The sequence below is a fragment of the Artemia franciscana genome, chromosome 7 (assembly GCF_032884065.1).
Source record: "Artemia franciscana chromosome 7, ASM3288406v1, whole genome shotgun sequence".
In the NCBI taxonomy this organism is placed as follows: domain Eukaryota; kingdom Metazoa; phylum Arthropoda; class Branchiopoda; order Anostraca; family Artemiidae; genus Artemia; species Artemia franciscana.
Window position 1 is genome coordinate 62310815 of NC_088869.1, and position 17191 is coordinate 62328005.

The 17191-nt window shown below is 35.7% G+C and overlaps 1 protein-coding gene across 2 annotated transcripts in view; it reads right to left on the reverse strand.

The window, feature by feature from the left end:
- The window catches only part of LOC136028646 (opsin-VA-like), a 55603-nt gene that overhangs the window by 18895 nt on the left and 19517 nt on the right, over positions 1-17191 (reverse strand). For both annotated transcript variants that reach the window (XR_010617857.1, XM_065706471.1), the window contains exon 2: positions 5174-5306. Coding sequence is in view for 1 of the 2 variants with exons in the window: in XM_065706471.1 (XP_065562543.1) it covers positions 5174-5306 (133 nt within the window). In the remaining variant the exon portion in view is untranslated. The remainder of the gene's footprint in view (positions 1-5173; positions 5307-17191) is intronic.

The window sequence follows — 17191 nt, forward strand, 5'->3', positions numbered from 1 at the left end:
TGAGTTTTTGGCGCCCTGTACATAAATATTACTTACGCCCCATCGCTCCATATAATTCAGAAACTAAAGTACACAGTATTTAAAACTAAAAGACAAATTCGTTGATACTTTATATTTACTATTTACTAGACTTTTTGACTTTTACTGTATTAATATTTTTGAAAAATAATGGTAGATATTTTGAGTTTTAAGATATTACTATTTCTTGTAGTTGAAGTTCTTGAATTTCAATTCTTGAAAACGTACTCAATTTTTGAAAACGTACCTAAATCATAAATTAAGTAAATCGTATAATTTAAACAGTTGCACATCAAACACTTCAAGGTAAGGAACTGTAAGTAAGGAGCTACGCGGCTCAATAGTAACCGATATTCTGAAAAACAGAATTTCTAAATTAATAGGTATATAAAAAACAAATCGGCTTATTTTATTGATTCCAAATATGTAAGATTCATTAAGTTTAGTTTTACACGTCAAAGACAACTAGCTTGAGAAAATTTGCCTGATTTTCAAGAAAGGGGGAAACACACCCGAGAATTAAAGGGATCCTATTGAAATCAGCACCTTCAGATTCAGCGTATCAGAGAACCCTATTGTAAAGGTTTTCAAGCTCCCATATTCAAAAATGTGGAAACTTTCTTTTTTTCAAAAAGAAATATCACGGATGCGTGTTTATCTGTTTTTTTTCCAGGGATGATCGATTCGAACCAATGGTCCTGGAGTATCTGTAGAGGGCTTATCCGAACAGAAATTAGAAGTTCTTGTGCCCTCTTCAAGTGAACCAAAAGATTGGAACGGATCTAGCCCGTATTCCACGTCCCTTTTTCTCCAAAGTCGTTCAATCGAAACATTGAGACGGCCATATCGTTCAGCATACCCGAAAAGTTAAATAGCTTTGCTTTAAGACATGACCCCCATCCCCGCCCCCAAAGCCCCTTGGGGAAAGGTCTTTAAGTTCTGGAATTTGCCAATTATTGACGCATAGTATTTGTCATTGGGAAGCGTGGATACGTTTCTCTGATGAGGGGTGTTTTCCACGAATACAATTTACCATAGGGATGGAAATTTCAGGAGAGTAAGCTTTTCGGGGGAAGTTTTACATTGAGGGAATTCACCAGAATTCCTATACACAATTTATTTTATCTGTCTTACTTCCTCTTTGCCAACTCCATTTTACGCCTGGAGATGTTAATGGTAATTGTCCCGAGTAAATTTTCACCGGGATTGAATTGTTTAGAAAACCGTTTCGCGGAGGGGGAGCCAGATATCCCGGCATTATCTAAAACACGATCAGGATTTAAATTTTAAAAAAAGTCTTATCAAATACAAGTAAGGAGAAAACATTAAATCTGAAAACCAACAGAAATTATAATGCATGTGAGGGGGGTTTTCCCTCTCCTCAATATTTCGCTTTTTACCTTAAGAAATATTTTGTCCCAACTCTTTAAGAACTACTCATGAAACACAAAGGTTGCTGAATTCACACAATAAGAAGCCTTTTTAAAAGTACTAAAAAAGTTTAGCGTGGAGAGCGAGGTATTGAGGAGGGTGGGATACCCGTCATATATGTAATAATTTCTGTTGGTTTTAAGTTTTAATGTTGCTCCTTACTTTCGGTCGATTTTCTTATGTAATCCGATTTGGCGCAATCCTTTTACTATTTGAGTTAAACTTGAACAAGCCCAAAACCAAGGGACATAGAATTCCGCACGCAGATGAAACCTTGAATTTAAATACGAAGCAATGTTTAGCATAACTTGTTTGTAGATGTTGATTAAATGGCCATTTGCCAATTTCATTCTCGTTAAAAAAAATAATAGTAATAAAATCTACTGCCCACTAATAAAATTAAAAGCAAAAGTTTTGAGTTATTTTGACTGATTTTGCTGAAAAAACGTTACAGATTGCTTTGACATATTTCGGTAATGAGCAGAGAAGACGAACCAATCAGTGTTGTGCCGAAACAGGCAAGGGATAAAAAAAAAAAAAAAAACTTGTGCTGACCCTGAGGTACGGATGAAAATAAAAACCCCAGTATCATAAGGGTGTGAGGGGAGTGTAGATCAGTCAGTGTAGCCAAGAAGTGATAATTGAGTGGTGAGCCCAAGTGCAGCAGAAAGTTTTGAGCTGTAGTGATTAGGAATTTAGTTTAGGTTTCTTACACAAAAAGAAAAAAAAACGAACAGGGCAGGTCAGTATCGACAGTCCATATGCAGCGTAAGTTATAAAGCTATTATATAAAAATAGTATAAGTTTATTATTAACCAATATGGACTATTTATTATTAATCAGTGCCCTAATCAATTAGACCCATGACAAGATAAATAACACAAACATTAGTTTTCGTCTGCAGCATCCCAAGAAACTCAAGGGTATGAGCCTCAAAGAAATTGCTTTTTAAACAAGAAAGATAATGACACTATGGAATGATTTGGCCTATGCCCTTGTATTCTAAATTACATCTGGGGCAAGTATAGTTTGCGTCTACCACCATCCTTATTTTATAAGACCCTTTTCTATTTATTTTACTGGCAGACAATTCGATTGAATACGAATCAAATCCCTAACGTCTCGCCCGATGAATTGAGCTTAAATTATATTTTAAACCCGAAATCTCTTTAATATTGGTGTAAAACTTCCGAGTCTCTAAGCTTCTTACTACCTTGATGCAAATATCCATTTCGTGTTTCTTCAGTCTGCTCCTAAAGTGATTCATCTTTTTTGGATGTTTTATTCTCTCATTTCAAGTATAAATGGTATTCCTGTTCCACTTAATGCAGCTTCATTTTGATTCCGATTGGTTCTTTTTGTTTCGGTCGTAGCGTCTCCAATTAAGCTGTATTTCTGGTTTATTTACGCTCGTCTACTTCATCCAAACGAAAATAACCGAAGTCACGTTTTTCAGCCAGGTTCTGTGTCATTATTTGGAGGCCAGCTGATTTTTTAAACTGGTATAGTCTTAAGGGTTCCTATTAAGCTAAAGGGCAGTGCCACGAAGGGCTCAATCACGTAGTGTGCTGAGGTAGTGCCTTGGAATAAAAAAAAAATTGCATCTTTAAATATTTTGTAGTTGAAAAACTTGAATTCCGTAAAGCTATGGATTACACTTCTTTCTTTCTCTGGGTCATTAATTTTAGAAGCTTCCGTCAGCCACCTTTTCTCCGAAACCTTTCTCTCTTTTAAAGTGTCACTTCTATGATATGTTTCATTTTCTGTTCTCCTTCCGTCTCATATATATATATATATATATATATATATATATATATATATATATATATATATATATATATATATAAATATATATATATATATATATATATATATATATATATATATATATATATATATATATATATACACATATATATATATATATATATATATACATATATATATATATATATATATATATATATATATATGTATATATATATATATATATATATATATATATATATATATATATATATATATATATATATATATATATATATATATATATACACATATATATATATATACACATATATATATATATATATATATATATATATATATATATATATATATATATATATATATATATATATATATATATATATATATATATATATATATATATATATATATATATATATATATATATATATATATATATATATATATATATATATATTTACATATACTCAGCACACGGCAGGATTCTACCAATGGTTTTTCACTGTCGCTTGTCTACTAAACACAGACAATCTGAGCCTTTTCTTGATGGGCCTTAAATTAGAATTAGTACCTTTGTAAAATTATTTATTTTTTAATTGGACCTTTAACTTTTGTCTCGGCTTCTCTTTTGTCATTATGAAAGACATATCGCCAAATCTTTGTTTCTTTTAGTTGTCCAGGTGGTGGACAAAAACTTCTTTTTCTTCCAACGTTTTATCTTGTCCAGGATTTTGTTTTCAAAGGTATGGTAGGCATTGATGACTCTATTTACATCAAAATTCAAAGCCCAATCATCATCGCTATCATTTCCAATTTCTTTGGTTCGTTTTACCTCGGATTGTCTTTCGTCATTATCAAATTAATGTTGCCAAAGCTTTCTTCTTTTTAACAAAGATATGGTAGGCATTTATGACCTTATCCATATCGAAATCCCAAAGCCAATCATCATCGTTATCATTTTCAATTTTAATACGTTATGGTTCTCACTGTCCAGGTTGATATTCATTCACTCGCTTACATGTTCGGTGTCGCATGTCTTCTAGCCATGTCTGTCTTTTTTCTTTATTTTCATTTATGACCTGCTCACATGCTCGGTGTTGCATGCCTTCTATCTGCGTGTGTCTTTGCTCTTCATTTTAATTTTTGGCACGCCGTAATTGTTCTTCTAACTGCGTGCGTATATGCTCTTCATTTTCATTTTGACTTGCTTACATGTTTTGTGTCGCATTTCTTCTAACCACATTTGTCTTTGCTCGTTATTTTTATTTCTAACACGCTCTAATTGTTGTTTTCGCATGTCTTCTAACCGCCCGTGTCTCTGCTCTTCATTTTCAGTTTTGAGACGTTTTTGGATTTTGATTACTTCAGAGAATTTAACAATGACCTTTGCTGATGCTGCCCGTATTGGTGTTGTTGCAATCGATTGTTCAGGTTGTAGATTTTCACATCTTATCACGTTTGATAGTTCCGGTGTTGGTTGCAAAGAATCATCATTTATAGTAACTAACACTGCAAATTTTCGTTTTTTTAGCCTTCCAACAGACATTATCCGCAGCAACGCGTGGCAGGGGTCATTCCGCGTGCCAACTGACTAGCTGCCACCCCACGTGTTGTTTGGTTAATCCTATACCAGAGGGTCCTTATTACCAAAAACAAAGAGAATAAGGAGAAGACGGAACAATACAAAAAAAAACAAAAAAAGCGGTACAACAATGGGATACAATTTTTTCCAAATATTCCGTATAAAAATTCAATTGGTATAAATAAACTATCACCTTTATCAGCACCAATAATTGGAATTAGGGTTGAAATATTAAACTTTTTTTTATATAAAAGTCTTAGATTTCAAGTTGAAGGGTTGCGATTTCACACGTCTCAAAAACCCAAATAGTAGCTGCTGCATTATACTGTTGTTGTTTTTTTCAAACCATTATTCACAGTAGATGCAACTTACCTTATTAACAGCCGTCAATATAATTGAATACGACAAGACAATGACAGCCAGTGGTAGGAGAAGTCCAAAGGAAAATAGATAAATAACATAGTATTGTGAAAATGAATTCTTTTCTTTCCAGATTACCGAACAACTGAAAAAGAAAACAATAAATATACCTTCCGAACAAACCAATCAGCTGTAAACTATATAAAAACAGTCACTCAATTATGTTTTATATTACTATCAATAAAAACATAAGGACTGTGGTAGCTACAAGAGGATTTGTAATCCTGTCTGTTGATCTTGAGTAATTTTAGTGAGTCAAGTTACCAATAATAGACCTTTTTGAGAATTACAACAATTTTTTCTGTGAATAGATAAAAGGGTATCAACCTTTCTTACTAAACTAACAATGTTTTAAATTAACTTTGTATAGATTTTATACAATGTCCAAATAAAAAAAATAGTAAGCTCAAAAGCAAATCTTTGTCCAAGGCAAGCATATCACAGGACAGACTCTAGTGGTCTGGAGACTAAAAAATTGAGCTATCGCATACAGTATTACATATTTTACAGGGATAAGCTCCAAGCAGCAGCTTTACCAATACAATACGATTGCACTGTTTTTGGTATAATTTAGAGGTCCTGGTGGAAAGTAGTACACTTGAGAATTTAATGGTAAAACTAAAATATTCCGGTACATTTTGGTACACATTCTTTTTGTTTGCTCGTTTTTAACTTTGATACCTGATTTAGTTTTAGTTTTTTTTATGCCCCCCTCCCATTGTTTTTTGCAACATATTTACACAAGAAAGGGAATCAAGCACCCATTGAAACCCATGAGTTTAAAACTGTTATTCCCATAAGAGAGCAGTGTATCCAATTCGTAAGGGAGGATGAAATTATGATCCAAAAGAAAGGATGATTTCTGTCAAGTTTACATTAGTTCTTTTTATTTATTAAATAAAAAACAAGTTTTTTTTTACGGAAATTAAGGAGCGACATTAAAACTTAAAACGAACAGAAATTACTTCGTATATGAAAGGGGCTGCTTCCTCATCAACGCCCGCTCTTTACGCTAAAGTTTGACTCTTTCTCTTAACTCCACTTTTTAAAACGGTAAAAAACTTTAGCGTAAAGAGCGGGTGTTGATGAAGAAGCAGCCCCTTTCATGTACGAAATAATTTCTGTTCGTTTTAAGTTTTAATGTCACTCCTTACTTTCCGTTAAAAAAACTTTTTTTTTATTTATTTAATTTCTGAACGTTTTTGAATCAATGCATGTTTTGATTTTGGCTCTCCGCAGATGAATAATTAAAAAGAAATTTGCATATTAATTTTCTTTAGCTAAATGGCTTTCTCATAGTTTTGATCGAATGATTTGGAGAAAAAAGGAGCGGAGTGTGAGGCCTAGTATGCCTCCAATTTGTTGGTTACTTAAAAAGGCAACTAGAACTTTTAATTTCTCACGAATGTTTTTATTAGTAAAAGATATACGTAACTTACAAATTAGCTTACGTAACGAACTTCTGTATGCTCATGTTTTTATTACGTATATGAACGGGTTCACCCCATCGTCAGTACCTCACTCTTTAAACTAAAGCTTTAATTTTGTCCCAATTTCTGAAGAATGACCCCTGAATCACAAAAGCCGTAGAATAAATAGTTGAAGATACTAAAAATACTTTAGCGTAAAGAGCGAAGTATTAGGAGGAGGTGAGCCCATCATATGCATAATAGTTTCTGTTCGTTTTATTTTTTAATGCTTCTCCTTTATTTCAGTTGAAAAAACTTTTTCATATTTATTTTTGCATTGTTTTTTTTTAAGTAGTGCTAGAAAACCCTGGGCTCCCTTCATGAAAATTTTCTTCCCCCATGACAAATTCCTCCAAGGGCAGTTCCTCCAACATATCCTCCTCTTCTCACCCCCCAACCTAAAAATCCCCCTGAAAACGTCTGTACACTTCCAAATAACCATTGCTATATGTAAGCACTGGTCAAAGTTTGTAACTTGTGGCCCCTCCCACGGGGACTGTGGGGGAGTAAGTTGTCCCAAAAAGACATGGTTATAAGGTTTTTAGGCTACGGTGAATAAAATGTATCTCAGAATTTTGGTTTGGTGACTTTGGGAAAATAATTAGCGTGGGAGGGGGCCTAGGCGCCCTCCAATTTTTTTGGTCACTTAAAAAGGGCACTAGAGCTTTTCATTTCCGTTAGAATGAGTCCTTTCGCAAGATTCTAGGACCACTGGGTCGATACGATCACCCCTGGGAAAAAACAAACCAAAAAGCAAATAAACAAGTAAACACGCATCCGTGATCTGCCTTCTGGCAAAAAATACAGAATTCCACGTTTTTGTAGATAGGAGCTTGAAACGTCTACAATACATTTACAGAGACATGACCGGTATATCAGGCAAATATTCAACGTTAGAGGTCATATAGATATGTTAAGGAACGTTTGACATTCTCCACCTAAACATTTCCATGTTTGATGCACTAATAATATGAATGGATAAAATATTATACTCTTTAAGTATTTTGACATGTTGACAAAATGTTGGTCTTTGTGAGTATATATTTCGTTATTGTCTCCTTGACGGAGCCTTGTTTCTTTATTATTCTGTTTTGATTTGAAAGTATATTAACCTTCTGAGTACACTTTTAATCCTCTAACATCTTTAGCTTACACAAAGTCAAATATTATTCTCTTGTTTTTTATTTGGCTGGTCTCTTCTCTATACTCAACATCAGCCATCGGAGTAAAATTTGTCCTTATTTGCCGTTCAATTTAAAGAAATGAATGTTCTGACAAAATTAGGAGGACATCTTTTTTTTTAGTATTTAGTGATTTGATAACTGCATAAGAGAAGTTAAGAAAGTGAAATAATGCGACAAAATGAATCAAGTGTGACAAATTCAAGTTTGCAGCAAAAAGTAATTTAAAGGAATAATAGGCTATTATTAATGCATATATAACACTCTGAAAGCATTATTTGGGAAGTTTGTTAGAGTGTGTGTGCGTTTAGGAAGCTTTGACTACTAGTGTGTGTGCGTTTGTCTACTTTGACTACTACTACTACTCCTACCACTACTACAAATAAAACTAATACTTCTGTACCGAGTACTACCAAAGCTACGGATATTGAAATGAACATATGAGGAAATACTTGGGGGAAAGTTGAACTAAATCAATACATACTATATGCATACAGATTTTCAAAAGGGTATATCAGCAATATTTTTGGAACGGCATATTATGTCAAGATGAACCTTCCGGGGCATCACGGGGAGGATGTTTAATTGAACAAAAGGCAACATGTATATGCAGATACTGCTTTTAATACTGCTGCGACTGCTGTTGCTATTACTTCTAATATAACACCGCTAATGCTATTACTCCTCCTAGTACTTCCACTACTATTATGATGCCAGTAAAATACTATGTGCTTGCAGATTCTCTAAAGGGTGTAGCTCAAGGGTGGATTTGGGTGTTAAGTTGGAACTTTCAGAGAATGCTTAAAGGGGAAGATCAATGGACCATAGGATAATATGAGCACTCTACTACTAATGCTACTACCCCTGTTACTACTACTACTACTACTACTACTACTACTACTACTGCTACCACTACTACTGATGCTACTACTCCTACTAATATTCAAACTACTACGTCTATCGCAACTACTTGTAAGGCTAAAAATATTAAGCCGAAAATTTCAAGAGATGTTGAGGGAGCAGTTGAACTAAATTAAAACTATGAATATACATATTACCAAAAGAGTGTACCCTCAATGTCATAGCAACGGTTGGTATTTAGGTTGATGCTTCCAGGGCTTGATGAGAGGGATATCTAACTGACCAGAACGCAATGTGTTAATACTACAGTTGCTACTAGTACTGGTGCTATTATTGCTACCAGTACTAGTCCTACAACTAGAGCCACTAGTACCTAATACTACTACTACTGTGACTACTATTACTTCTATGCCTAAAGATATGAAGGTAAAATCTTAGGAAATATTGCGGGAGAAAGTTGATTCTGAATCACAGTATGCCGTCTGCGTGCCGGTTATCAAAAGAGCGTATTAGTAATAGATTAGGAATGGTTTGGTGTGTGAAGTTGAAAACTTCCAAAGTATGTTTTCAGGGATGTTGAACTAACTAAAAGACAATATATGTATCCTTATAATACGGCTCCTACTACTACTACTGCTACTACCGGTAATCTTTTAAAGCTTAAGGCCACTAGTATTGATTCTACTGCCACTACCATTAATACTGATACTACTATTTTTGTTAATAAAGCTAACGGTGTTAAAGTGAAAACTAAGGGGGATATTGAAATAGTACTGAAGTAAATCAAAACACACTATGCACATACATGTTGTCAAGAGGACGTATCAGCAGTGCTTCAGGAACGGTTTATGGTAATAAGTTGAAACTATGGGGGTATTTTGAGGGGGATGTTGATGAAAACCAAAGCTACCATAAGCCTACTAATACTAATGCTACTACTGCTACTACGTAAGTTAGGGTATTAAGGCGAATTTTTCAAGGAAGATTTAGGCTGATGTTGAACTAAACTAAAACAAACTATGAGCATGTAGGTTCTCAAAAGGGGTTACACAGCAATATCCCTAGAACGGCTTACTTTTAAATTGGACCTTGCAAGGTTACAACAAATAACCGAGTCAAACCCAAAACGAGCAGAAGCTAGCATGAATAGAACTAACTCTCATATAATGCTCTATAACATAGTACTCAATAATGCTCTGAAGAGTTTGCATTTTACTGAAAAAAAATCATTTAATTTTTTTTACTTTTTAAAATTTAATAAATAAAAAATATTAAGAATTTAAGGGGTAAAAATATTAAGAATTTAAGGGGTAAATTTCAGTATTCTTATATGAAATTGTCGATCCAAATAAAATTTTTGCCGTTCAGTGTAAATTATGGTGTTTGCAGATAAGGTGACCCAATACAGCCCCTGGGAATAAGTCTTTAAGTTAAAAAAATTGACCATTATTTACATACAATACTTGTTATCGGAAAGTATGCAGACATTTGGGAGGGTATTTTTTGATTAGGGTGGGTTTCCATGGGGAGTGAAATTTCAGGGTTGAACTTTCCAGGGGAAATTTTACATTGGGATGAATTTCATTTTAGGGAAAAATTCAATTTATTTGTGTTATTTTCTCCTTCCTAACAAAATTTTGCATGTGAAAATTTTCCAGGAGAAACTTTCAGCGGGTTTAAATTTTCGGAAAAACATTTCCACGCAAGGTGAACTTCCGGAGTGATCTGAAAAACGATTAGAAATTACAGTTTTTTCAAATCAAAGTATGCAAAGGAGAATTTTTTAGGCAGGAGGGGGGAGATTTCCAGCGAGGATAGAATTGTTCTGAGGGAATTTTATGGGGGAGGGGTACATTTTACGTGGGAGGAACTTTCTACGATGGAGTTTGCCGTGATAGAAGGGAAATTTTCATGGAGGGGAGACAGATTTACCGTCATTATTTGAAAAACGATCAAAGATTAAATAAGAAACAAGTTCATCAACTGAAAGAAAGGAGCAACCTTAAAAATCAAAACGGACGATAAGACTTTGTAAATAAAGAGTTTGTCCCCCTCGTCAGTACCTTTCTCTTTACGCTAAAATTTGACTGTTTGTCCCTATTTTTTAAGAACGACTCCAAAAACAAAAGAGCCGTTTAATTACAATAGGGAGCTTTTTTTAGAAGTGCTAAAAATGTTAGCTTGAAGAGCAAGATGTTGAGGAGGTGGGCAACCCTGTCATATACAGAATAATTTCTGTTCGTTTTACGTTTTAATGTTGCTCCTAAATTTCCGCTGAAAAACTTGTTTTTTTATTTAATCTAATAATCAGGGCCAAGGGCCCAACAGCTCCCTCCTAAGATAAATGGTCACTACTACGCCATAATGGTCAGAGCATAAATTACAAGCTATATGGCTGTATCGCCCTCTACATCAAGTTTGTTATTTTGAAGAAGGAAATCCATGAGACTTGTGGAACATGATCGTAATAATTTTGTCTGATAATTCTCAGGCATAGCCTAAGGGAAATTCCTATATCCACCAGCCAACCAACATAATAGAAACATCCAAAAAGGATAATCACATTGGTTTGGATCAACCTTAAACAGGAGTTTGCAGCACGATTAACAAGAATTTTCCTTCTTTCAAAAAAACTTTCATTCAAGAGAAGCGAAGAATCTGGTTTTGGCATATCCATCGGGGTCAGACGTCAAAAGGGATTGGCTAAACTAGCCTATTAATCTCCAACGATAAAAACAACTCCGCATCTCAATTAAAACACGAATTGACCCTTGGGATAATTTGAAATTGCGTATGGTGCAAGATGAAAAGGTTCGCGGTAACGGTTGGCTTACTGGGGAATGGGGTAAATCCAAGCAAAACGTGATTGTGTTTCGTGTGAAGAATAACCTTTGATATCAAATGAAGATGATTCTTGGATATATAGCTCAACGAATAAGGTTTGGAGGACATAACAATCGATTCCAACTCAGGATAAGAACAGCAAATGGGGCTACTGAATAAGGATTTGGAAGGGGTATATAGCGACTGGTAATGGGAGAGAGCATCTCTCAGAGACTGAAGATTGGATAGGCAGAGGCTCAATTAAGGGATTGCAACTAGCCTATCAGTTGTGCGTTGATGGCCGGCTATCATTCATGGCTCCCTGAAGGTGCTCATCCCCCTCAGAAGGGAAAATACCCCTTAGAGTTGCCAGAACCAATCTTAAATTTCTTCCCAAGTTTTCCCAATTCCACCCAAAATTCAATACCTTCTAGCTCTTCCAATACCCGTTCTAATTAATTAAATTCTGCCTTTTTGATCATTCTTGGTTATTTCTGCCCCAATCGGTTCAAGGCCTCTTCGTTCTCCCTAAGCTCTTTTGTCCTCCCACTGTTTTGTATTTCTTCCAATATTTTACTTTTACTTTCCACCATCACAGACTGAATCTGCAAATTTTGTCTCCTTTTTCATTTCTGTTTTCTTTTCTATTGTTCTCCAAGTCCCCAGTCACACTACATGAATCGTTTTCAAAATCTGTTTCGACTCAAGTGACCTTTTCCTTAGACTGAAATTATTTGCTTTACTCTAGTTTTATATTTCTTTTCTCTCTCTTAGTTTTCTTTTCTTTTGCCGTAGTATTACGTAAATCGTCGTTAACTGAATACTGAAGTCTTAAATTTTAATTTGGCTTTGCATCTTTTTTTCTCTTTTATTTCTCTTTATTTTTATAAAAGAACAAAATGAATCTTCTTCCAATGGGAATTGAATTTGGTTTTTCAAATTGAACCAAAATTCCTCGAATTTTTCGCGGGAACGTGCGCAAGATAAATTTATTTTCGTTTTTCTTTGTCGCACTGAGTGTCTTATCTTGGTACTGACTTGTCGGCAACTCATGTTTGATATATGTTTTGAAACTTTTTTGTTCTAAGAAGTTTCCTGAAAAATTAATTTTACGCCTCTTATTTTCAATGAAGTGGCCTAGCCACTTCCGCGTCACATTTTACCGGATTATCAGCACCGTAAACTGGAACAGCAAGCATTTCGTTTTTTAGAAAAGTGCCTTCGCTTCCTGATTTGGCTTATGGGTTGCTCCACCAACCCTCCTAGTCCACGAAATTACATATCTTTCTGCCTTAGAATGTAATTTTTCATGCGTCTTATTCTCTCAAAATCAATCGTAAGCCATTGTAGGCCATCGGACCATCTGATGGCCTACAAGTTGTTTGTTTTAAAATATCACTCTCCGGAATTCCCCAGCGAGCTTCTATTAGACCTTCAATGGTTTTTCTAAATTATTGGTGATTTTTTTCTTCCTCCGCCTCTCTAAGTTCCCTTCGGGCTTCTCTTGCCCTTTCTTCAGCTTGAATTTTTTCCTTATCTCCCGATGCTCTCTTTCGTCCACCTCTCTTTTTTTCCATTTCTGTACAAACTTTTTGAATGCAGATTTTAGTTTACCATAGCCTGAGTTAAAGCTACTACCACCAGAGCCGGTTGGTTTCTGTCAGTACGAAATACGGACATATTCTTGCTCAATTAGCATTATCTCTCTTGAGAGAGAGATAGAATTTATAAAAAAAAATACAAAAGAAGAAAATTTGCCAAAAAGCCTTATGGATTGTGCGGCCATTCTCGAAACTACAAAACAAATCACTTGTCAATTGATTCCCCTAAAAAGTAAAAAAAAAGTCACCACTTGAGACCCTGTAGTACACTAACCTAATATAACAACAATATTATGCACTATTTCCCTTCTTTATCTATGTAAAAAAAAATCATGAATCATAAATACCAAAACAAAGGCCCCTAAGCAATTCGTTCCGTGAACATCTCAGCATTCTGAACGAAAAAATAACTTTTTTCTGGATATTAAACAAAGCTGTTTGGCAAGTTTTTATGAACTTATTTTGAAATCACTCGACAAATGAAGATCGCTTATGAAACCTGTGACTAGTTTTCAGCAAGGAATTGGACACTTGGCTCTGAACTTGAATTGATTACTGAATTTTCTTTTGATTAGCGTGATGCCGGATAATGAACTAATTTTAAACCCCGTACTGAACTTCTGTACATACAGAGCTGAAACCGCAGTGGTGATATAGTGAAAATAGCATCCGAATTTTTTGACGACGCTTCAATTAGTGTTGCTAAAAAAACACTGTGGACTGTCACTGGAACTTCTCGCGGGAATCCCAGCACTAAGAAGTAAGAAAACGTGCTAGATTTACTGCAAGTTTTCAAGCTAAGTGATGAAAGAAAGGTGTGGCTCCCCCAATTTGTCATCTTTCAGCCCGATGACGTTCCAATGATCCCTGGAGAAATAACAGCGTCTCTATCTAGAAAGGTTAATGATCTTTGTGCCAACTTTGATAACTTTGTCGCTTCTGGTCGCCCATCAACTCCCATCAGTCCAAGGGAAGTTCCTTTTCCTAGCCCCCAGACAACGAGGCCTTCTTATGCGGTCATCCTGAAAAACCCTCCTAAGGAATAGCTGGACGCTTCATCCCGCAAGGGTTTCCTTGATACCGTCTATGGTAGCTATGCGTCTAGTATACTTGAATTAAAGCCCCGTACGAATGATTGGAAAGTAGTGGTTAATGATAAGCATACTGTAAACTCACTTGTTCAGGCTATGAAAAATAATCATCAACTTGTCGAAGCCTCCGTGAAATGCTCTTCATTCTTTGGGATTGTACGCCACGTCCCTCCCGAGACTACTGAAGAAAAGGTCCGTAGTACGGTTACAGGTTGTCTAGCAGCGGCCCGTATAGGACCAACCCGGTCACTTAAGTTAGAGTTTGAGTCAAAGGAGAGTCTAATGGAGCCAATTCAGTCGCCCCCCTGTTTTGGTTATGAAAAATCGTCATTGTCGGAGTACAAGTTCCTGCGTGTGCGTTACTGTAATTGACAGTCCTCGGGCCATGCATCTAAGTCGTGCAGAAACCCTGCGAAAGGCTCCAGATGTGCCGGTGCTCACTTGAGTACCAAAACCACCCCATGCCAGAATACTATAAAACACGCCCTCTGTGGGTCTCCAAATCACCCATTCTAAAGTTTTAAGTGTCCTGAAGCGCAGAAGCTACTACTGAAATTAATGCTTCCACTCTCAACTTACTATTTTCGAACCTTAATGGTGGTGCTGTTGATAAAATGCCCCTATTAGAACGTTTCATGTCTTGTAGTGATATATATGGTTTTTTCGCGTTTAACTTACCAGTGCTGATTATTTGTTTATTTCTTAGTTTTTATTTGTTTCGTTTTCCTTCTCTTTCCCTGCCATTTCTTATTTATCCTTACCTTGATTATATTACTTTTTACTTTTTTTTTCTTACATTTTTTCCTTATACCTGTGGTCTGGTGGGTCTGGTCATGGAGCAGAACTGCCATCCACCATGAGTAAATCGACGATTTCTCTTGGTGGCCAGGTTGGTATCAACCCTTTAGGGGAACGTTTACTTGAATTACAAAATAATCCTTTAGATATTGAAAATATAATTCATAATTCATAATTAAAGAATAATGATTCTTTTTCGGCTTATAAAAGTAAGTATGTTTCGCAATTAAATGGTTCTGTCTCGTCTAACGAGATGATATTTTCTCTGTGTTTCATCTTAACATTCAGGGACTTTGCTCGTCTTTTGGTGAGCTGAAACGGATCATTAATGGTGGAACTCCTGATTTTATAAGATTATGTGAAACTTTCCTGGATTCAAAAAAGGATATCCTTTAAGGGCGGAAACAGATGGCGAGAGGTGACCTTGTCCTTTATATTGCTGATCGTCTTGCATATAATTTCCGAAGTGATTTGAGTAGAAATGAAGAAGGAATCTCTGGATCCCTTTTTATTGAGATTAAATCAATGTGAAAGTATTTGACTGTAGGTTTGGTTTATAGGTCCCCCAATGTGTCTATTCCTTCGTTAATGGATATTCTTGAAGAAGTTTTGGACTCAGTCCAAAAACATCCCTATGAACTAATCCTTATGGGTGATTTTAACCTCACCGTGCTGTATCTGAATTCTGCTTCAGCTATTGATTTTTTTTCGATGATACTCTCTTCGGGTACTCTACCTTCAGTTGGTATACCAACCCGAGTTATTGACACACATGCGTTTCTCATTGATAATATTTTTTTCGTCAATAGATGTCTTAGACAATTTGGTACTGGTTAGTCATATTTCTGATCATTTTCTCAGTATTTCCCTATATAAGAGAGCTGATCAAGCGCAGTGTATAGCATCACCATCTATTCACCCATTTTTCTGTTGAGGTGATACTGAGCTATATCTACTTAATTTTCGTCTGGCTGATCTACCATGGGATAGTTTGGTTTCTGATACAGATTTTAACCGCTCTTTTGATTCTTTTTACGATTTAGTAAAAGAAAGAATCCCGGAAATTTGCAATCAGGGTCCAGCGCCCCATACTTTGGAAAGGATAGCACCACTGAATCCATGGATGTTCCCAGGTCTCCATAAAAGCTGGAGAAGGAAAAATTATTTGTGGAAGCTTTAAAAGGCTTCATAATCTGTAGCTCATCTTGAACAATTCAAGTCCTATAAGAGTATGTTTAATTCTCTGTGTCGGAAGGCAAATCTCAGTATTATCATAGGAAATTTTTTGAATGTGGGAAGGATGCTCTGCCTTCAGTTCCATCAGTGCTGATGCTCGTTGGTAAAACCGTCCCAGGAGATGCAGATGTTCAGCTAGAGCTTACCTCTTATTTTGCTAATATATAGGGAAGGCAACTGCTTCCTCTACAAGCTCTGCAACTTCTCGCTGCGATTTCAGAGCCTATCTTGGACCCTCATGTTTAAAGTTGATGGTCTTGAATTCTGTTTCTGAATTTGAGGTAGCTCGTATCGCGAATGCTCTTAAGGGATCATCCTCTTGAGGACCAGACAACATTCTTTCAAGGGTTATCAATGCCATTCAGCCTGCTATTCTGTCACCATTGACAAAGCTTGTCAATCTGTCTTTCGAGAAATGAATTTTCCCTGAATCTATCAAGTGAGCTAAGGTTATAGTGCTGTATAAAGGTTGTTCTCGGAGTGATCCTGCTAATTATAGGCCGATTTCTCTCCTATCTGTTTTCAGCTAAATTTTTGAGAAGGCTATGCTATCCAGGCTTTTTAGTTTTCTAGATACAAAAGGATTTTTGCATGATTTCCAGTTTGGATTCCGAGCGAGTCACTCTACGGAGCGTGCTTGGGCAGCTTTCTCGAATTTCATTCATTCGGCAATGGATTCTGGTCATATCCCGGCCGCTTTATTTTTAGATGTTCGTAAAGCTTTCGATTCATTGACTCATCGGATTCTTCTTTGTAAACTATCGCATATTGGTATAAGATCAAACTCTTTTTCTTGATCTGATTCATATCTTTCTGGTAGGCTTATTTCAATTGATCCGCTTTTCCGGAGCCCTTCTGAAGTATATTATGGCGTCCCTCAGGGTCCCCATTTTATTTCTGAGTTCTTTCT